Consider the following 23837-nt stretch of genomic DNA (forward strand, 5'->3'; position numbering starts at 1 on the left):
CACCACATGATACATGCAACCTGAACTAATCTTGTCTTGTCATAAAAACACCTTTTTGTCTGCTGGGGTTTATAATATATATTTCTTTCCAGCAGGTTCCTGCATGTTGGTGACTTTTTATTAATAAATAACGGATGAATTGCATAACATGCCAGTATTATTGCAGAACATATTTCACTTTTCCTTTTGCAAATATGTGTTAATTTGCAATTCTGTTGTAATCTTCGTTTGATTTTGTTTGTTTTACACTGCAGATCGATCAAACGGGTGTTCGTGTAGGCTGTTAATTGTAAGACTTGCTTTGTAAAGTCTTCATGTTATTTATGAGAGGCAGTATTGCCATTTCTTTTACACAATGATCTACAGTTTCACACACTTTCACGTGTTTCTTCCATCCAACGGTGTCACCATTTCTCATTTCACCCGTTTTTGTGCGTACGCCTGGGTCAGAGTTTGCGTGAAGGACCGCACATTTTCCTGTCAAGTTTGCTTTTTATAAATACCAATTATTGCGTAGAGAGCGGTGTACGCAACGTTTCTAAATGAGGCCCCTGAATATGTAATAATGATTGGCGAAACATTCATGCATTTAAGGATTAATAAGTAATAGTACACTATTTTGTTTAGTTGGTTTAGCAAATAACTCTTTTCTTTTCAATAAATGTTTCTGCCATATGCTTCCTTGGAGTTTCTAAAAGATCTATCATAGGTTCTTCAGATCAGCATGTTTGTTTCTGGGTTCTTTAAAGCACCAGAACATAGATGGTTTTCCAAAGAACTAGAGAACCAAAGATCTTGCAGAACTTCAGCATCAGTTCTCCAGGCTGTAAAACTCTTGTATTTTAGTGCAGGTGAAGCTAGTTACTCATTATCTATGTTTGGAGAAGGATTCCTCCTTAGATGCTAATAAAAAGCAAAACAAAGACAGACGAAGCCGCCTAACCATCTCATTTGACTCTTATTTTCATTTGTGCGCCGTTAAAATTTGGCCCTGTTACGTCCATAGATTACTGAAAAAGCCAAAACATGCAAAGTTGTAATTTGCTTATCAGCTATTTCAGCAGGTAACGTGTATATTTACATGTCTAAAAATATGAAGAAGCATGCTATGCTTTTCGCACACGAGCAACTGACTGGGAGGAGGGGAAGGGTTTGATGGGGCTTCCTCTTTGCTGTGGTTCGCCGAGTCCCTGTTGGTGAAACGAGCCCTTAGCAACCGTCGCAGGGCATAAAAAGCAGAGCCGGATACGCAGAAGGGAAACCTGTAGAGCACCAAGTGCAGCATGATCACTAGCAGGACCGTGCGGCTGTGGATTTCTGGGCAATAAGCCCTCGCTCTACCATGCCTGGCCTAATCCCACAACCTCTCCCAACGGACGTCAACATGGACAGAGACGACTTCAGGAGAAACAAGACCTTGTAAGTGTGATCTTCAGGCATTTTTACTCAACTATCAGCACAGGGGAATCCATTATGAGTCCCAGGATGCTTTAGCGTAGGTTTTGGATGTGTGAATCATGAAATGCAGACAACAAAGCTGACTTTCTCTCTATAGAGGAAAGAACCTCATGTGCCGACTAAAGTGTATGTTCACCAGTTCATCTGCTCCGGAGAGGTAAGGAAAAAGTGACACACATATAAGGACACCAGGTCCAAAATAGTTCAAACAAGAGTTATTGCTCCTAATCCAGTTATGGTCAACTAATCAAACCCGTCTGATCTCAGCAGGCTAAGTTTAGAAGACACCCAACAATGGTCCCAGTCTCTGGAACGGCTTCTCGGTTCCAAATGTAAGTCACTTTTCTTTTTTTTTCTTTTTTTTTTTCCAAAGCACTGATATCTATTTTTGGCATTGGCTTGCTGAGGCGAGAGTAAACTAAAACACTAGTAAATTAAAGAGGTGCTGGTTTCGTGTTTTGACGCGCACCCGCATTTGCTTCCCTCCAGATGGCATGGCCACATTCCGCACCTTTCTGAAGTCAGAATTCAGCGATGAAAACATCGAATTCTGGTTGACCTGTGAGGACTACAAGAAGATAACTTCGTCCCATAAGATGAGCTCGAAGGCGAGGAAAATCTTTGAGCAATTCGTCGAAGCAGAATCTCCGAAAGAGGTAAAGGAGGAACCATACAACACCCTGTCTCTATACGCTTGTAAATCTCTATATAACCAATGAGGATGTCTACACTAGAAGTGCCTGTAATGTCACGATATGCTTTCAGTTGAATTATAGTTTTCCATGTGCTGCAGAGCTGCTCTACACCTTTATTTTCTCCTTCTGTTTGAAAAAAGAATTATTTTGATATATTATATTTATATTTAAATATATTTAAATAACACTAAATCATCTCTATCTTACCAAATGTACACAGTAGCAATATAATATATCATATTTTAAAATAATAATTAAAAGTAATTTGTATTCATATTTATTTGTATATACAGTAACAATACAATAAATACAAATCTCCCTCTCATACATATATATGTATATATATATATATATATACAATTATTATAAATAATTCATTATATTATTTATTGTAATAATAATTTACTTCATTTAATAATTATAATAGTATAATAAATAAAATTACTATAATATTATTACTATACATATTATAATAAAATAAAAATATTTAGTATAATTATTAGAATATTATTATTACAAATATTATAAATTATTCATTATACTCATTTACTATTAATTTATTATAATATTTTAATAATAATATTCTATTAAAATATTAAACTTACTAATTAACATATAATATAATGGATAAAAATTATGTATGTGTTTATATATCATTCTTTTTTATTTATTATATTACTATAATTATTCGAAAATATTAATATTATAAAAAATAAGTCAACAATTATAAGTTAATTTGTAGGCCCCCAGCAGAGGATCTCGATACCTGGAAAGGAGCCATAGCAGATGTAAAACAAATATAAGGAACAGCACTTGAATGTGAAATTAATAAGATACTACACTTGCCTACACATTTGCCCCTACACATACTAATACTGTTTTACAGTAATACTGTTTTATACTAATCGTGGTACATTGTTGTCTCTTTTGCGATGTATTACGCATACAGTTTGTAAATAATCGTATTTAAAATTTTATTTCTCGCAATTCTCCAGGCTCTCCGCAATTCAATTACGACCTAATTTTGCATATTTCCGTAATGTAATTTCTGATTATTTGGACAGTACATCTCATAATCGGTTGCTTCCAGTGTAGGGATAGTGTAAATGCCTCTCATTTGCATCACAGATAAACATCGACTATCACACACGGGAGGAAATCAAGAGAAATGTGAGGAGTCCGACGGCAGAGTGTTTCGACGAGGCTCAGAAGATCGTTTTCGGTCTGATGGAACGTGACTCTTACCCCAGATTTCTACGATCTGAGATGTACAAGACCCTCCTCGAGTCCCTTGCTGCGGATGATGCTCGAGGATGACTGTGTGGATATATCACACCAATGCTAAAACTGGAACGGTCTGGTTTGTGTGCAGGACCAGAACCCCAAAGCTCGCGCCCCCCGCCGTGTGGAACTTCTGAAACTAGCAGGAGACAAAAAGGAGCAATGGTTGGGAACATGCTGTTGATATCAAGGCAAAATGACAAGAAACACAAGTCCGACGTGTTTCTGAAATGCCAGGAGTGCTTCTCAACTGAGGGTGCTTCCTGTGTAGATAAGGACGCAGCTCCTTCAAGCCCTTCCGGTGGTTTCCGAAGCTACAGTGTGGGGACAACACTATCGTCTTTTCCTGGCACTTCCAGAAGATCTTTATAAACTGCTTTGCCATGTCCTACAATGACTTTAGTAACAAAAAACTACCTCAGCCTATTGGTTGAGGTGGTTTGGACACTTTTTTTGAGAGGATCTTGACATAGGACTATCCTATTTCAACATCAGTGCCTTATTGCCACACAGATGTATAACATTAAAGAAAGAAATAACCTACTAGAGAGGTCAAGATGAAAACAAAACAAAAAAACAAGTACAGTTGTAGCATGTGTGCCACACACAAAAACCGTAGGCATTACTTGTAATGTTATAACGTTTAATTTAAATGAAGATATACTACTATTTATTAGCCACAGCCACTGGTTGGATGTTGACTTTTGTCATTTTTGAGGACGATAAAATAAAGATTGGACACTGTTGAACTTTTCATTCCATTTTCTTTGATGTCTTTGGTTTGTTCATAGTGATATCTTCATATTGTTCACCCAGTTTCCTTTGCTTTTCTTTTGCGAATTACTGAAAACAATTTTTCTTACTCAGTATTTTGTCTTGTTTCCACTTAATATATAACATATATATATATTATAACCACATATATCCACATATATATATATATATATATATATATATATATATATATATATAACATTTTATTTATCCTTGGTAAGTGTATATATAAAAGTATTTATATTTATGGCCGACACAATAAGCTTATAATTGACTTTCATATATGAAATATATGTATTTAAATATATATATTTCATATATATATTTTCATATATTTATATATATATTTATATATCGGCCAGTTATCGGTTAGAATATATTCTAACCGATAACTGGCAGATATATAAATATATATTTCTCTAAATGCAATTAACACACATTAAAGGGTTAAATCTTCCGAAAAACTTCCACTATCTAAATCTAAAAACTATACAGAAACAATATCACCTGATACGATTAATAAAAAATAACCAATATGATGTCAGTCTATTGGGTGAAATGTCTTATTACCCAATGTTTAAAGGATGTTTAGATGTCTTCACAGGAAAACAAAACAGTACATCCATTACCGATATTGCATCAAACACCAAAAGCAACACTAAATGTAAACTTTACAGCTCATGTCAACTCGTTTAATTAAAACATCATAGGAATGATTATTTTCTAACCCTTTGGCCGAGAGATCCCATGACTTTTTAGTGAAACAATTACCTTTGAAACAGGAACAGACGAGTTTCAGTTCCCACAGAACAGGGAATTAAGAAAGAAAGACTTCATAAGTGCCAGAGAAGTGTGCATTGCACCAGATACTGAAAAGTCATGAGATCTTGCAACTCGTACATTTCTGCTATTGCATGCCTAGTGTTTCTAACGTAGTTTGTGACGCAAGCCTTCCTCTGTGAGACTTGCCATTTAGTAGACACTTCACACTAATTGCAGGGACTGTCCCGCTGGAAAAACTTAAATGTGTTGGTCAAGGGCAAAGCAGAACTGTGACCGGAAAACTGTGTCTCCTTTTAGGGACAGAAGTCTTCACCCATCCGTTTAATGGTTTCTCGCGCAGAACACTAATGCCCAATTTAGTTTGTAATGAATTGAGCTTTAAATATAGAGCCATTCAGTCATGACGTCAATTTACAGTCAATCTGGAATGCTAATTTGCCATATCCAAGAAGCAAGCAAAGCTCATCGATGCATCAATTGCTTCATTTCAGAAACTGTCTCTAGCATTAGCAACACGCAAACACCTCTGACAACTCTACTGACGTCAAAAGTGTGTTGAGTCTTCTATGTTGTTTCCTATAAAGACTGTTCCCCATCAATCACAGGACTTAGGACACTTAGCATGCTACCTTAAAAGGCACTTTGCTAATAGCTAGCATAAAACTGCTTATCAAAGATGACCAAAAGTGTGTTGCAAGGGGTCAAAACAACTACAAACATGGTCAGAAGACTTTCAGAGATTGCGTTTTAGTTAGCAAGTTGGACATGCTAGGTCGTGGTTGATTTATTACTTTGATTTATTCATTAATACATGAATAGTGGCTTGTTAGCCTGTTAGCATCTTGTGTTTACAAAGAACACAGTGGTTTTGTGTCTAATTTATGTTGTAGAACATTATATGAAAGTCTGTTCAAGTAATACTAAATCACAGACATGACTAAAAAAAATCTTAGTTCTGTTTTAGGACAAACTGAACAGCTGTACTTTCGTACTTTTACTCCCTGAATTGTCCTTGCACACATAGGCCCACACACACACAAAAATGTTCATCAAGCAAGCTGTCTCTTTTATGTCAAAAACATGCCCCCTCACCAAAAGGAAGTGCTCTTGTTTTCATGTTGAGGTACTTTTGGAGTCCCCCATGAGTACAGCACATGTGTCATTGCTGGGAAATACCTTGTGCGTAAAACTTTTGGACTATCGTCAATTCGAACGGAAACTTGGCACCGATCTCACTGTGAACCACTTAAGAAGCTCACTGATATTTACAGTCTGAACACCATAACAGACGCTAAGTCTCTTAAAAACACTGTCTGGCATCTGCAAAGCTGGACGATACAGATGGGCTCATAAAAATGGACTTTATATGGAGCAGAGTTGCAGAGAGTTCATTTGGTAGGTCTCCCTAGTGTGTCTTTTTCCCAAAAACGCGTATCTTCTGATCGGCTGAGGTTCACTAAGAAACTTGCATGAGCTGCAGATATTCATCTGCAGAATTTGTAATGACATAACAAATAGGAAGTGGTCAAAAGTGCTCATTGTGTTGCAAAAGGCAAATTATTAATGTATAAAGCCATGGAGGATGTTTCATGTGGAAAGATACACCAAAATATCATTGAACATGGGCTATTTTGAATTAGGCCGGTAAATTTGACCTAGCAACCACACAGAACACCTTAGAAACCTCTTGGTAACCACACACAAAACCTGTTGGCATACTTGTACTGAAAGTGCATGTAAACTTCAACTTGATCATGTGAATTTTAATAGTCCCATATTCAAATCAAGCAGTTTTCCATATCCTCTTTAGCACTGCACTGACAACAAGGCTTTGACACTAATCACGTACACAAATCTATATTTGCATCTCATTGACTAAACTAATGGAAACATGCATAGTTCTGATGCCACACTGGTGACAGGAACAAACCGCTCTATTTGTGCTATTCAGGGATGTGTTCTCTTTCCAGCACCAAAGGCTGAAAACCAGTATTTCATGTTCAAAGGGAATAGGATCAGGTGAATTACACGGTGCATCATGACTAACACATGCATATTGCAAATTCAAAAGGTTCAACTGAGAACTTTAATTTCTTTCATTTGTGTTCTATCTAGGAACATTAAATGCATAAGACATTATCCCACATTTTGATAGTTATATACACTCACCTAAAGGATTATTAGGAACACCTGTTCAATTTCTCATTAATGCAATTATCTAATCAACCAATCACATGGCAGTTGCTTCAATGCATTTAGGGGTGTGGTCCTGGTCAAGACAATCTCCTGAACTCCAAACTGAATGTCAGAATGGGAAAGAAAGGTGATTTAAGCAATTTTGAGCGTGGCATGGTTGTTGGTGCCAGACGGGCCGGTCTGAGTATTTCACAATCTGCTCAGTTACCGGGATTTTCACGCACAACCATTTCTAGGGTTTACAAAGAATGGTGTGAAAAGGGAAAAAAATCCAGTATGCGGCAGTCCTGTGGGAGAAAATGCCTTGTTGATGCTAGAGGTCAGAGGAGAATGGGCCGACTGATTCAAGCTGATAGAAGAGCAACTTTGACTGAAATAACCACTCGTTACAACCGAGGTATGCAGCAAAGCATTTGTGAAGCCACAACACGCACAACCTTGAGGCTACAATTTGCACGAGCTCACCAAAATTGGACAGTTGAAGACTGGAAAAATGTTGCCTGGTCTGATGAGTCTCGATTGCTGTTGAGACATTCAGATGGTAGAGTCAGAATTTGGCGTAAACAGAATGAGAACATGGATCCATCATGCCTTGTTACCACTGTGCAGGCTGGTGGTGGTGGTGTAATGGTGTGGGGGATGTTTTCTTGGCACACTTTAGGCCCCTTAGTGCCAATTGGGCATCGTTTAAATGCCACGGCCTACCTGAGCATTGTTTCTGACCATGTCCATCCCTTTATGACCACCATGTACCCATCCTCTGATGGCTACTTCCAGCAGGATAATGCACCATGTCACAAAGCTCGAATCATTTCAAATTGGTTTCCTGAACATGACAATGAGTTCACTGTACTAAAATGGCCCCCACAGTCACCAGATCTCAACCCAATAGAGCATCTTTGGGATGTGGTGGAACGGGAGCTTCGTGCCCTGGATGTGCATCCCACAAATCTCCATCAACTGCAAGATGCTATCCTATCAATATGGGCCAACATTCCTAAAGAATGCTTTCAGCACCTTGTTGAATCAATGCCACGTAGAATTAAGGCAGTTCTGAAGGCGAAAGGGGGTCAAACACAGTATTAGTATGGTGTTCCTAATAATCCTTTAGGTGAGTGTATATATAGGCCTGATTTTGATTCTGCTTATCAAAAAACAACTTAAAATAACTTACATATCATTCACATTTAGTCTTATTGCAAAACATTTAATTGTAGCTGACTATCATGAACAAAAATCAACAGGCTAAAGAACACTTACGCAAAGAACGTTTGCCTGTGGTTTAAAAATACCATACATAAACATTCAGTAATTAAAAAAGAACAAATAAAAAATTAGCAATCGCAACAAACAGATACAACTGAACAAAGATACAATTGAACTAAATAGAGAAAACAGAATAAATATAGAGACGGCAGCAGGAATATGCACTGCACTTTATCAATAAAATATACATTACAAATAAAGTTACACAAGTTATTCAGTCAAGAACAAGTACATTTTCTCTTTGTCTTTTGTTGTTTGATTAGTGTTGTTATAGAGACGGCAGCAGGAATATTAGGCTACTGTCACTTTAAGAGTTGCACGGATCCAAAATAGTTACACATGCCTGCAGCACTGAAAACAGCGTTCGAGGTGTCTGAATGGTTTAAAATCACATTAAAATCACTTTTTTTGAATCTGAACGCATGTTTTGGATGTGTGTGCAGCACAGAAAACAGCACTCGAGTCTTTTCACGGCTGAATGGTTTTTAAAAAAAATCTGTGAGCGCACTTTGGATGTGTTATCAGCACAGAAAACAGCGTGAGAGTCGTCTAGCGTTTGAATGGTTAAAAGTCATATTGAAATGGTCACAAAGGAATCGAAATTTTTATTTTATAACAAGTATTCGATTCCTGACCTCAAGTTTTCGATTTTTAGAATTGGAATCGATTTTCAATTCCCAACCCACTGTGGCTAGTGGTTTACCAAAGTTACTGGCATTTTCACTGGCCACAATTTTGACATTGATACCATGGGGAAAAACTGCCATATAGATAGTTTTTATATTATCTCATAATTTGGTAGCAGGTATATTAGGCTGCTGTCACTTTAAGACCTGACGCACAGTTCCATTATACTGTTACACATGCGTTTTCTTTCTCAACTATTTATGTTCACTTAAAACACAACTGACTGTGTTTACGTGAATACTCGTTAAGACCGGCATTATTACATTATTTTGTGTGTGTTTGACTGTTTAAGTGCAATAATCAGCAAAAATAACTCACTTTAGTACTGAGAGGCGGCTTTAAATCATGCACAATACGTGCAATCCCACGCCGTACTTGGAAGTACGGCGCTTGTACTTGGAAGCAAGGAAACCTGTTCTGTACAAATTGTACAGATTTGCTCTCTGAAATGTAGGGCTGTAATCTCCTAGTCGATTATTTGATTATTTATAATTCATTTAGGCGGACAACAAGGCTACCAAATACTGCGCACAGTGCGCAGCTAATTAATTTAACACTTTTTTTCCTAACGTCATTTTTAGTCGAAAATTTCAGGACTTCAGTCGACCAAGATTTTCTTTGGTTTATTACAGCCCTACTGAAATGAGAAATGCACTTGTGGCATGTGGTTTTTAAAACCTGACATTTGAGTTGCATCAGACATTGCCATCTAGTCATGCATTTTGTCATGCAAGTTACAGTTTCTGCACTGCATTTCTCACAATTAAGTGCTACGTCTGAGATAATGGATGCGTAAGGCGTATACTAATGCATTAAGCTTTTCTCTCAAAAGAGAACACAAACACTTGTGCTCAAGGATGACTAAAAACGGCAAGTCTGTCAGCTGCAAACATGTTGATCTAATTTAGCACTTTAAAGTCAATGTTCCAACACGACTTATCTTGTCACAGATGTTTACTCTTCCACCACAGCACAATATGTTTATTAGCGAGGCCCTTGATTCTGAATGAAGGTTTTAAAGCCCTGTTTTTCCCCCTTAAAAAGCCTGACGAGAGTTAGTGCATATCTAAATATGATTAGGATATTAGAATAATTCTTCAGGTAATCATCTAAAATCTTTCAACTTCTGCATCAAGCAGTTTAGCCTGATATCTGCAGTCAAAAAGTGAAGACGGCAAAGATTACGAGAGTTTTGTGTTTTGAATCACGTCCAAAGTAATTAATACAATGACAAAGACATGAGCTATTTTTAGAAGAGTTTCTATAAATAAAACACTGCCTTCCACAAATAGACATGTGGAATGTTGGTTGGGAACATTCCAGTTTGTTCAGTACTTTTTGCCTTAGACGGATATTACGTTAACATCCTCGAGTTACAAGTTACTCAGGTTTTGTACATCTCTAAACTTGCACGTATACTTACTCCTTATTTTTACTGCTTTGCACGTTTTATAATAAAAAAGTCATCAGAAATATTTACAAGCACAAATGGAAGTTATGGGAAATGGGAAATATGAGATCACAAAGTTTTTAGATTAGGTTAGTGTACACACACACACACAGTTTAAATAAACATTAAGTTTTGTTTGATTAAAGATTATTTGAGAAAGAACTGCAGTGTTCCTGCCAACAAGACTTGCACAAGTACATGGCCACTCAAATGCTGATGCAACCAATCAGATGCTTCCCCTGCTGATGAAGCCCCGCCCACAGCACAGAGTCCTTAGGTATAAAAGCAGCACACTTCAAGACAACTTGTTTTAGTTCAATTGATAGTCTTGGATAGATTGGCAAAAATGAGAAATTCCGCACCAGATTCGAGCAAGGATCTCTTGATCTACTTCAGCAACCCTGATATGACTACAGAACAAAGCGAAATAAAGTAAGATGTGCATTTTATCAAGTCGCATTTGGTTTACGCCGAGCGATACGCATGTGGTTGCTAATGTTTGTTGATTTTGTTTAACAGAAAAACAAATTGGACATCAAGAATGCTGTTCAAGACGTTTCCCACGAGAGAATCGCGCCAACCCACGCCACAGAGAAAATTATACGGGTGAGCATATGGAAAAACTGTTCATTTGCTTTTGTTAATTACTATGTATGTTCATATAATAAATTGGGATCATTGACTTAATCAAAAATTATAAATTATTAAATAAAGATAATTTAATTCAACATTAAATATTTTACATTTTTAATTTGATTTTAAAATGTCTGTCTTTATATCCGCACAGGCCAACTACTGAAGAAGTTACTCAATGGGCACAATCTCTGGACAACTTGTTGAGCAGCAAATGTAATTGATATTTCTAAATATTCACAAATTTTATCTTCACACACACACACACACACACACACACACACACATAGAGACAGTTTGGAAACATTACTATTTTTAATGTTTTTGAAAGAAGTCTCTTATGCTCATCAAGCCTGCATTTATTTGAGCAAAAATTCAGAAAAGAAACTGTAATATTGTTAAATATTACTACAAAATAATGTTTTTCTTTTTTTAATATACTTAAAAATATAATTTATTTCTGTAATGCAAAGCTGTATTTTCAGAATCATTACTCCAGTCTTCAGTGTCACATGATCCTTCAGAATTCAGCTTTGATCACAGAAATAAATTATATTTTTAAGTATATTAAAAAAAGAAAAACATTATTTTGTAGTAATATTTAACAATATTACAGTTTCTTTTCTGAATTTTTGCTCAAATAAATGCAGGCTTGATGAGCATAAGATACTATTTCAAAAACATTAAAAATAGTAATGTTTTCAAACTTTTGACTATCTATCTATCTATCTATCTCTAGATAGATAGATAGATAGATAGATAGATAGATAGATAGATAGATAAATAAATTATATATATATAATATATATAATTTATTTATTTTTATTATTTTTTTGAGGGGGGAAATACACCACATTATTTAATGCCAACTGATCTTATTACTGTTTTCATATTTCAGATGGAACGATTGCTTTGCGCCTCTTCATGAAGTCTGAACACTGCGAGGAGAATATCGAGTTCTGGCTGGCCTGCGAAGAGTTTAGAAAGATCGGGTCGAGATCAAAGCTCCGATCAAGGGCAAAAACAATATACAAAGAATTCGTCAAGCCAGAGTCTCCGAAGGAGGTGAGGTTTCATCAACGCCAGGCAAAGTTCATTCCTTTTCATCAAGCGGTGCCACGCGTTCTCATATCTTTCAATTCTTCCTTCTCTAGGTCAACCTGGACTTCAACACCAAGGAGTCCCTCCACCAAAGCCTTCTGATCCCAACACAGTCTAGTTTCAAAGCAGCCCAGAACAGAGTTCACTTCCTGATGGAGCACAACTCGTACCCGCGGTTCCTGGACTCTGAACTCTACCGTCGACTATGCAGAATTGCTGCAGGAGAGCAATGATGTTTTCAGTTGTTGCATTTAAACTAATGGCTGGTCCGTTTTAGAATGTACACGCATCTGCCTTTTCATGTTCTTATAGTGCTATTAAGATTTCAGTGTATTTAAATATTGCATATTTTGCACAAATTTGTATATAGTTCAGGTGAATGTCAGGTGAAATATTAATACTGCAATGAAGCAGCATCAATGTTTTGAAGTTGTACTATTTTGTGGATTTTTTTGCTTTTTTTATTTATTTGTCATTTCATTACTTTTCTGGATTTTACAGCAAAGCAGATGCAAGCAAAAAGAAATGTGTGTGTGTGTGTATATATAAAGAGATGTATAAATTGAGTTTTTTTTTATTTTATCGGTATATTACATATTTAATTGTACATGCTCATCTCCCCTATTCTTTGTTTTTTACATTTAGATTACCTTTGCTGTAATCTAACACATGTAAAGTTTTTCTTTAAAAACACTAATAATAACAAAAACAATAAAAAGAAGAAATATGGATTAAAACATGTTTGTTTGTCATTCCATTACACTGTAAAAAGTGATCAGTTGGCTTAACTTAAAAAAAAGTGAGGAACCCGTTGCCTTAAAATGAAGTAAATAAACTTCATGGGAAATTGAAAAAATTAAGTTATGTGGAATTGTCAAGTTCACGTAACTCAATTATTTTTTTTTATTACGCATGAAGTTTATTACTTAATCAATTTAAGGCAACAGGTTTTCTCACTTTTTACAGTGGGATCCTCACTTCTGGGTTGTATGTCAGAACGAAGGCTCATTGGCCAGCATCACACGCATCACACACATGACCAGCGTCAGCCAATAGTGAGCCTTCGTTCTGACGTACAACCCAGAAGCGCTGCGCTGTTACACTACGTGAACTCACTCAGAGGCCCACACAGAAGAAAATTAATAGTTTAATAAAGTCGTTATTTTTGTTTTTTTTGCGCACAAAAAGTATTCTCGTCGCTTGATAAACTTATGGTTGAGCCACTGTAGTCACTTGGACTATTTTAACGATGTCTTTACTAACTTTCTGGGCCGGCAAGTTTCAATAACATAGAAGCCTATGGAGGACTGATCCAGCTCTCAGATTTCATCACAAATATCTTAATTTGTGTTCCGAAGATGAACGAAAGTCTTACGGGGTTGAAACAACATGAGGGTGAGTAATTACTGACAGAATTTTCATTTTTGGGTGAACTAACCCTTTAATGCTTAAAAACACTAATAATTTAATAATACTGTTAAATATAATCTTTAACAAATCTAAAAATGGATATCCATTTTTCTTACTGCACATTATCATTTTTGATGCCTAAACAATTTCAGCTTTTATTTTTATTTAGACAAAATAGTATTAAACAACATTGGCTATAACATGCACGTTTCAGTATGTTTTTATTTCTACACAAACCGTCCTTTCGCAATATATGTTAGTTGATGATATCGATGTTACTTATAATATTAAAGTTGAAGTGTAATTTCACTTGCGTTGCAAAACAGGATTGCAAAACATTTTCAACAAACAGCCCCGCCCCAAACTCACACCATTTTCTGCTGTCACCTTTAAAGCTTTTTTTTAGTTGCAAAGATAAGAAGACCTCCTAAATGCCCTTTTATGTATATTATCTGATCAGTTCAATGTCCCATAACCAGTTTTACCAGTTTAGTCTCACTAGCCAAAACCAAACTGCAATTATCTCAGCAAACTCACCCAGTGCATCCATAAATTACTGCACACTTCCACATAAGTTGAGATGCAGGGTGTGTAAGAGTTTATCATCTTTACATTTAAGGCATGAGATGTTGGCCTACCTGCATAACAAAACTCGCTTCTCCTTAAAGACAAACATTTAAAGCAAATATAGAGAGCAGAACATCCTGCACTTAACGCGTTTGTTTTGTTCCAGTGGCAAACCTGCACACATTTGATACAGCTAATTGTTTTTTTTTGGGTGTACGTGGGGACGCATTTACCTTCGTGTTCCTTCTGTTCCTGTAGATGATCTCACAGGGGTCGGACACTGAACAGACACCAAACACTCGGCCCGTTTGACCCGTCCAAGAACGTGTTCATAATTTACAACACTACTGGCTTTCCTCAACTCACTTCCCATGGTTTGTCTTCGTATCTACAGTGGCTTCAAGATGTATTGGGACACTTACGCCACACTTGAAAGAAAATAAAGGGAATGTTAAAGCAAGTGGCCTATATTTAAAAAAAACATTTTTCCAAGCAAAATACTTTTTAAAAGTGACACATAGTAAATGTGATGACCTGGACTAGTTCATACACACACTAAAAAACACCTTGTGACCAGTCAGTTAAATGGAAAAAAGCATTATAAAAGTTAAACTAGTTCTGAGAATTTTGCACAATTCTTTGAATATATGCCACTCAACTTTTTTTCAGTGTGACTAACATTCTTTTTGTAGCCACTGAATATATAAACACAAGGTCTGTTTATTATTAATATTATATATAAACAAAACAAATAAAAATAAAAGGGGGAGAAAAAACAGTGCATTTAATACCTAAAATTAGATATGCCGTAATAACATTCATATTTTTTCAGTGTCCAAAAATACGCTTGAATATATATATATATATATATATATATTTTTTTTTTTTGGCTGTTGCCACATGATTCCTGTTAGTCATGTAGATAACTCAAATGATTGGAATTTAGGAACTTTTGCACATGTACACAAACTTGCACACTATAACAACATTACACATTATTTTTGGCAAGAGTAAGATGTTTCACATTGTTTAGACTAAACGGATTACACTACACGCGCGTCACAAAGCAGGTAGCACTAATGGCGACTACATACGAAAGCATTATTGACGGTTTATCAGCTGAGCTTTTATTATAATCATAGGTTGTTATCAGCTACAGTGACGGCAATCATACACGATAGCGTGTTCTTGCGGGCGAGACTGTATCGTGACACGGTTATCACGGCTGTCTTAACATCACTAACTTACTGGTCTGGTTGTTTGAGAGAATGTAAATAAACAGTTCGGAAAAAATAGAAACTCAAGTCACACGTCACTGTGTAAACGACTGTCTCGGAGCTGCAAGAACAGATGAAAAATACAAAACTATTGCCAAACTTGATTTAAGTGTCTGCTTTAACGCTGCACACTATTAAAACACCCTTTCAGCTCTTTCTAACAACACTTACTGAAGTTTCCATCACTTCATGAGAACTGTTGCACAGGTAAGGCAAAAATCCGGGACAGAGAAAGTGGCGCGAAATGCAAACGCACGTCACCAACCGGAGCTGCTGCACTGCAAAATGATGATTGGACGAACAATAAAAAAATAAATTAGAGGAAAAACTTTTGCTTGAAATGTTGCTTTAGCAACCAACTGCAATGAAAAACTGAAATAAAAATAAATTACAGCTATATATATATATATGCTGAAAAAGCTTTTATTTTTATATTTATTTTTTTACGTAGCCTACTTTTGTCAATTTATATATATATATATATATATATATATATATATATATATATATACATATACAATGACAAAAGTAGGCTACATAAAATTAAAATATAAAAGTAAAAGCTAATAGTGGCCCTGGTTTCAGAAGTATTTTTTTTTTCTTCATTTTCTATATTATCCCATAGGGATTTTTCAGATCTGCGCAGCGCCACTTCAGATGAATGTGTGTAGTATGAATGTATTGTGGACGAACTACATTCGTCAGGTTGTCAATCATTATCATGTGACCTACCAGCGTCAGTTGCATTGCTTCACTGCCATTCACAAATCCTCTCCCGTGGCATCATGGGACATTAGAGTGTCCATCTCGTATGCACACTTGTCAGTAGTAGGTCATCCGGGGACTTTTTGACAACTTTTTTATGAGTACTGTGAATTCGGACATACTTCGTTTTTCACCAACTATAAAGTAGGGAAGTATGCGATTTCGGATGCAGCCTTAATCAATTACGTTATTCGCAGTGCTTCATGGGAGTGGGCGGAGCTAAAGAGCTTTTTGGCAAATTTTGCATGTCTGTACAGCATTATGGGTAATGTAGAACCAGGAATTCTGCTGTTAAATGTGGGCTAATGGCTTCAACAGAAGCAAATACTATCAGTTAACAACCTTGTAGCTTACAGTAAGGCAGACTAAAGGTTTAAGTTATTGTTAAATATCAATTTCCCTATGAAGAAATTAAATTGAGTTTTTACTTCTTTAATACTGTAATAGTATTTAAATAATACTAAAATAACACTACGAAGCAAATTACCCATCACTCCACCAGTGAATATTTCTCAGTAGTTTCATTTTTGAAAGTCAAAGTAAACAAAAACAGTATTGTCAGCAAAAAAGTGATTAGCTAATGTGATATTTCTGAGGAATGGAACATGGAAATAAAGATACCGTTTCAACACTGGTTGCTACGGTTGTAACAAGCCTGACCGCAGTCTGTCTACCCATGTGAGTCTGCGTCATATTCCCAAATTAAACATTGCAGATGACAGGAAACATCAGGACAAAAAACAGCTCTATTTGCTAACATGAGAAGCACGAAGCTGCCATGTAAAGCAAACAAATTCTTCCAAAACATGAAGCAGTTGCTTCTGCCTAACAGACAGGAACATTTTCCATGTTATTAGGGCAGATTTATGATACATTATATAATTAAAAACCTTCCCCTATTGATTTGTTACTGACAAAAGAGACTTTTCACATGTGTATCATTTAAATTAAAATGTACCATCCTAATTATTAAACGGTAATAATAGATTAGTGCTTTATTGTACAGTATTTTACAGTAATTTAAGACTCATTTATCATCTTTTACTGTGCGCTAACAAGAACAAAACATGAAACAACAATATTACTGAAATGAAATTTATATGAAAATAAGACATTATTTAAACATCTCTTCACATGCATGCAGACATGAAGGAAATGACATCAAGCACCGCGCTCGACTTCACTTCCAGGCGCTCCTTGTATGGGATACAGAAGACAACAGCACATCGAGTGATTCCGTGGCATAACATCAAACGGGGTCTAACAATGTGGGGTTACTTGGCTTCTTGTATTTTTTTGGCACTTTGTTTCTCCTTTGCCTGAAGAAACAGAGGAAAGAAAGAAAAATACATTGTTATATTCATATCTAAGAAACTGAATTTAAATGTAGAATTCCAAGTACTTTGAATTTGAATACATGCAGCCTTTCCAACAATGGGCTGGGTGAATAAACGCAAATGCACCATGGTACTATATGGGTGCTATTACTGCAGGACTGCATTAAGCTTTTAAACTTAGGCGTTTACTCTTTAATCTTAGCATAGTACTGTTCAAATAACATAACTAACCGCAAGGTTTCATGCAGTCAAATTACCAAGAGAGGGAAACACATTTCAGAGTAGAAATAATGCATCAATCATGCCCTCTAGTGGTATGATGAGATTCACCATCACACACACACACACACCGGCTCTGACTGTACTTACCTTTTCCACCAGTGGAATCAGCTGCTGATATTCAGCCAATGTCTTCAGTAACTCCATTATAAAGGGTAGGTAGTTGTGCTTCCTTCTTATGTTCTCAACCTTAAAAAAAAAAATACATCAACATTTTTATAATTTAAGCGACTTTGTACCAATAATAATAGTTATTTTATGACATATCATTTATTAATAAAATTAACTTGTAACATAACCAATTAGGAATAATAATAATAATAATAATAATAATAACAACAGAAAAGTGATTATATATTTTATAACATTTGAAAGGATGAATAAGGGTGAATAATAATAATAATAATAATAATGATTATTATTATATTACAATAAAGTAGTGTATTTTATATTTTATAACATGCATACGTTGTTAAAGAGCCAATGAGAAAAAAATGACAATAATAATAATAATAATAAAAAAAGAAAAGTGATATTTTATAACATTTTACTTATTAAAACAAATTAACTGTAAAGCATAAATTAGGAAAAACAATCATAATAATAATGTATTATTGTCATCATTATATTATACAGAAATTAAGAACCAATGAGAAAAATAACAATTACTATTAATAACAGTAATACTAATAATTATTAATTAAAAGTTTAAATTCCATATTTTATAACATATATTACTTAGAAACAAAATTAACATTTGAATGGATAAATTAGAGGATAATAATAATAATAAAGTTTATTATATTCATAATAAAGTAGTGAATTTTCTATTTTATAACAACTTAGTTTTTAAAGAGCCAATGAGGAAATCAATAGTAATGTTACTTGTTAATAAAATTAACATTTAAAAAAACAAATGAGGAAAACTTATAATAAATATGATTATAATATAAAGTAAAGTGATATGAAGTTATTTTAGAGGATCAATGTGGAAAAATAATAATAAAGAAAGGTCTATCATACAATAAGTTTCTCTTTAAAAGCTCATTGAGGGGAACACCCATGTACATACTTTGTATCTTTTAAGTTTTTGGGTCTCTTCTTCAATCAGGAGCTGATACTTGGCGATCTCTGACTGGATGGAGCTCAGATGATTCCCGCTCTGGTCTGTGTCCATCGGCTCTTCCTGTGAACAGCAGGAACGTCTTTAAGCAAGCGTCCTCATTCTGTCATTCCAGTATTTAACAGTCGGAAGGTCTTACTTCTGTGAGCTGAGCCTGTAGTTCAATGATCTTCTTTTCGTAAATCATCTTGCGGTCCGAAACGATGGCCATCAAGTTGAATCGAATCTCTCCCTCGCTGTATCTAAAAACCAAATGATTTAAACAGCTTTGTAGAAACACCAACGACTCGAAATGAATCACATCAGCTTGATGCTTACTTCTGTATTCGTTTCTCAATGACGGGCCGTACAGCATTGATCCAATCATCCTGGTTACACACACCTGAGAAAGTGACAAAATCATTTAAGAACATGAACCAACCGCGCAAAAAACGAACTATTCAACGTCGATTCCGTCTACCGAGGTCTATGGGTCCTTCACGAAGTCCGTCCAACTCGTACAGTCGCCCGTTAACAGGAACGTAGCTCACAAAGTGAAAAGCATCCTCTTCTTTAGCCGACGACTTCGCGTCAAACTCAAACATCTGTTGTCTACGGGGGTAAAAAAAGAAAATGGCAAAAACATTATACGTGATATCAGTCATATGGTAAAAGAGAAAAAGGCTCCAAATAACCAACCTAGCGAAGCCGTTGTGAACTTGTCGGATAACTTCAGAGTTACTGAGAGCAAGACCCTTCATCTTGAAAAAGAAAAAAGAAAAGGTTCATAAACTGTACTAATGAAATGTATCCAGTTATATAAATGCGCCAACTTACTGCGGCATCAAAACTGAGCGAAAACTCTTTAAATTCTGTCAGCGTTTCTCCAAGGAGCATATCAGGATGCGTGCAGTTCAACAACACGCTGACGATCGCTTGGGTCGCGCAGGCATTATTGATGACCTGAAACGGCACGTTCGCATTCAGAAATGTCCAAATATGGTAACAGGATTTAATTAAACGCATAATCGTTCACCTGCTTGGCAAAGAAGATCTGATCCAGCCTTGAGTCCTGAACAATAGACCCCGCCGGCTCCTCACCGGGCTGCCACTTGAAGAGGAAAATCAGACCGTGAACGGGCCTGAAATGATTTACGCGCATATTCAATTGCAGTTAGAACGCTGGAAGAACACTGCGTATGTTAATAGATTCATGGATATTTGCTTACTTGAGATTTTCAAAGTTTTCTGGCTCCATGCTCCATATCTCCTCCACCTGTGCACCTTTGCATCCTAATGAAAACAGAGAGATCAGTGTCACATGACATTCGAAAGCCACAAATGCTGCGGAATCAAAAGATTTAATAGCTGGTATTAAATGCGTTTTGGTCGATCGGATCACAAGTTGACGAGGAAGACACATTTCTGTTTACACCTGGTGTTTGAATCTGTCTATTTTGTCCACTTTTTCGAAAACTTCTGTCCTGATTTCTTTGGGGGGAGGGTCTATGGGCGGGTAAATGTATGGGCTTTTGCAGATCTTTCAATCTAATGGACGTAATAAAAATCACACAATTTACATATGAATGCGACCGGAGATGACAGAAAACACACTGAGAGCAACAGCTTTCATTTCTGCTCTGACAGACGCAAGACCGAACGCGGTAAGTGCGTGTTAGAAATCAGGAATGGTGAGAGAACATTGGGTTTGGTACATTTTTCATTTTCAAACCAAACTTGGGTCTCCAGCCGGTAAAGTTTAAATCCCCTCTAGCAAGCGCGCTTCCCATTATGTTTACACGTTAGGTCAGTAGGCGGAGTGTAGACGGTCTTTTGTGGCTGTTCGAATGTGCACTTTTATGGACTTCAAAACAAAATCAGCCATTCACTGCCATTATAAAGCTTGGAAGAGCCAGGACATTTTTTAATATAACTGATTATATTCATCTGAAAGAAGAATGTCATATACACCTAGGATGACTTGTGGGTGAGTAAATCATAGGCTAATTTTCATTTTTGGGTGAACTATCCCAGTAATGGTCCAAAACATTTGAACGTACTAATGATGATCAAAAATAATGTCTCGAATGCACCAATAATGCCCAAACATGCTGAGGAACATTGAGCAGAACGCCAACAAAAACATTGATTAGATGCTCAGAATGTGCAAGCGACAACTAAATATGCTGTTTGGAATGTGCAAATTATGCTCAAATACACTGAAATAAATTTTCGAATGCAATCAATAATACCTAAAAAGACAGTTGCCCAAAAATACAGAATCAAATGCTTGAATGCACCCATAATGTCCATAAAATTAGGACTAGTGTTCAGAATGTGTGAATGATGCCCAGATACTGTATACTTAAAATGTTCGTACACAACCAATAATGTTTAGAAAAAAATAGCAACAGAATATTCGGAATGTGCAAATGATGCCCAATACTGAAACACATTGAACCAATAATACCCACACAAATATGAATCGAATGTTCGGAACAAATGCCAAATTATGCCCAAATAACACAGAATTCAGTGTTAATATGCAACTAATGCTGACAAAATCTAAATCGAATGTTCGGAACGTGTGAATAATACCCAAATATAGTGAATTCAAGTTTAGTATTCAAGCAAGAGTACCAACAAAAAGATGAATCAAATGCTCAGAACATGCAAATGATGCCCAAATATACTGAATCAAATGTTCGAACAATTTGATGCCAACAAAAATAATGAATCGAATGTTCGGAACGTGCGAATAGTGGACAAATATACTGAATTCAAGTTTGTATTCAAGCAATAATACCTACAAAAAGATGAATCGAATGCTCAGAACATGGAAACGATGCCCAAATATAGTGAATCAAATGTTCGAACAATATGCCACCCACAAAAATAATGAATCGAATGTTCGGAACGTGCGCGTAATATCTTTATTTTAATTTATTTTATTAAACATTACAAAGTATTAAAGCAATGCAGATAAACATGGAAAAACTAAACAAAAAAAGACAAAAAGATAAACAGACACAAATAAGTTGCCAGGGTCTTAATGCCCAAATATACTGGATTCAAGATTTGTATTCAAACAATAATACCAACACAAAGATGAATCGAATGCTCAGAACATGCAAATGATGCTCAAATATACTGAATCAAATGTTCCAACACAAAAAGATGAATCGAATGTTCGGAACGTGCCCTATGATGCCTGAATATACTGAATCAAATGTTCGAACACAAAAAGATGAATCGAATGTTCGGAACGTGCCCTATGATGCCTGAATATACTGAATCAAATGTTCGAACACAAAAAGATGAATCGAATGTTCGGAACGTGCCGATGATGCCTGAATATACTGAATCAAATGTTCAAACACAAAAAGATGAATCGAATGTTCGGAACGTGCCGTATGATGCCTGAATATACTGAATCAAATGTTCGAACACAAAACAATTAATCAAATGCTCAGAACATGCAAATGATGCTCAAATATACTGAATCAAATGTTCGAACACAAAAAGATGAATCGAATGTTTGGAACGTGCCCTATGATGCTTGATTATGCTGAATCAAATGTTCGAACACAAAAAGATGAATCGAATGTTCGGAACGTGCCCTATGATGCTTGGATATACTGAATCGAATGTTCGAACACAAAAAAGATGAATCGAATGTTCGGAACGTGCCCTATGATGCCTGAATATGCTGAATCAAATGTTCGAACACAAAAAAGATTAATCGAATGTTCGGAACGTGCCCTATGATGCCTGAATATACTGAATCAAATGTTCGAACACAAAAAAAGATGAATGAATGTTCGGAACGTGCCCTATGATGCCTGAATATACTGAATCAAATGTTCGAACACAAAAAAATGAATGGAATGTTCGGAACTTGCCCTATGATGCCTGAATATGCCATACAAATGTTTGTACGCATCCAAAACCGCAAGTTGTAAAGGATGCTGAAAAATGCCGTCTGGGTAGGTTGCTCAATATTTTTTGAGACATGACCAAATGTGAGGCAGCTGTCATTCTGCATTCATTAACAATATAGTGCAGCGCTGACTCATACACTGAGCCCATTCAAAGAATATGCTTATGTGGATTTAAACCAGGAACCACATGGCAGGCTGGCAGTCACACCCTATGATTACCAATCATATTGGTGACCAAAATCACTGAACTGAAACAAAACTAGCGACGCACCGCTAATGTAAGAAAATATTGAGTGCTCACCAAAGCCCTTTATCAGCTCTGTAAAAACTCCCGGGTCGCTTTCCATAAGACACCATTCCCCAGCGCTTCCCGCCATTTCTGAAATTATATATCTTATTGCAAACAGAAAACTGTTCTCGTGTAGCGGTTAAACGAGGCTAACGAGACTCATTCACAAATACAGTAGTTTTCCCGGCATTCCTTTCGACAAGCGTCATTCTTCTGCTTCATGCGGTGCCTTGAACATGTGAGGCGCGCTTCCGCCTCCGTGTGTCTAGGAGTGTCTTCGACTCCAAAAGTTACTTTCCAAAAGTGATTTTGAAAGGAAATTTCCGTCGTTAAACAAACATAGTGCATTTAAATGGTAATAAACTCCATATTGTGTCAAAAATAACACGCTAAATTAATACATGTTGGGATATAACAGGGCTTTCAAACTATTAACTGGGCTGATGTTTTGATATTCCTACAGAATTCTAGTCGTCAATAATCAGTTTACGATGTAAAATAAGGTTTTATTTCAAACCATTGGGTGTTTGTGTGCTTACATCAGAA

The 23837-nt window shown here is 36.1% G+C and overlaps 3 protein-coding genes across 4 annotated transcripts; 2 read left to right on the forward strand and 1 right to left on the reverse strand.

The window, feature by feature from the left end:
* Positions 1–1103: 1103 nt before the first annotated feature.
* Positions 1104–4190, forward strand: rgs13b (regulator of G protein signaling 13b). Of its 2 annotated transcripts, none has more exons than XM_084117884.1 (5): positions 1104–1419; positions 1556–1615; positions 1726–1790; positions 1948–2114; positions 3282–4190. In XM_084117884.1, the coding sequence occupies exons 1-5, from the start codon at positions 1343–1345 to the stop codon at positions 3468–3470; spliced, it is 558 nt and encodes a 185-aa protein (XP_083974010.1). In that variant the 5' UTR covers positions 1104–1342; the 3' UTR covers positions 3471–4190. The 2 variants fall into 2 exon arrangements, with proteins under 2 accessions (XP_083974010.1, XP_083974011.1); XM_084117885.1 differs by having other exon boundaries at positions 1234–1419; positions 1729–1790.
* A 6675-nt stretch (positions 4191–10865) lies between these two features.
* On the forward strand, positions 10866–13057 carry rgs2 (regulator of G protein signaling 2). The gene is made up of 5 exons (XM_084117930.1): positions 10866–11022; positions 11110–11196; positions 11378–11439; positions 12122–12288; positions 12378–13057. The coding sequence occupies exons 1-5, from the start codon at positions 10937–10939 to the stop codon at positions 12555–12557; spliced, it is 582 nt and encodes a 193-aa protein (XP_083974056.1). The 5' UTR covers positions 10866–10936; the 3' UTR covers positions 12558–13057.
* Positions 13058–17323: 4266 nt separating this feature from the next.
* Positions 17324–23531, reverse strand: uchl5 (ubiquitin carboxyl-terminal hydrolase L5). Its single transcript, XM_084116811.1, has 11 exons — positions 23304–23531; positions 20291–20354; positions 20098–20203; positions 19899–20024; positions 19761–19822; positions 19543–19673; positions 19401–19464; positions 19222–19324; positions 19032–19145; positions 18050–18148; positions 17324–17662 (listed from the first exon to the last, which is right to left on the reverse strand). The coding sequence occupies exons 1-11, from the start codon at positions 23377–23379 to the stop codon at positions 17618–17620; spliced, it is 990 nt and encodes a 329-aa protein (XP_083972937.1). The 5' UTR covers positions 23380–23531; the 3' UTR covers positions 17324–17617.
* Positions 23532–23837: the final 306 nt, after the last annotated feature.

The sequence above is a fragment of the Abramis brama genome (genome assembly GCF_963993115.1).
Source record: "Abramis brama genome assembly, chromosome: 6".
Taxonomy (NCBI): domain Eukaryota; kingdom Metazoa; phylum Chordata; class Actinopteri; order Cypriniformes; family Leuciscidae; genus Abramis; species Abramis brama.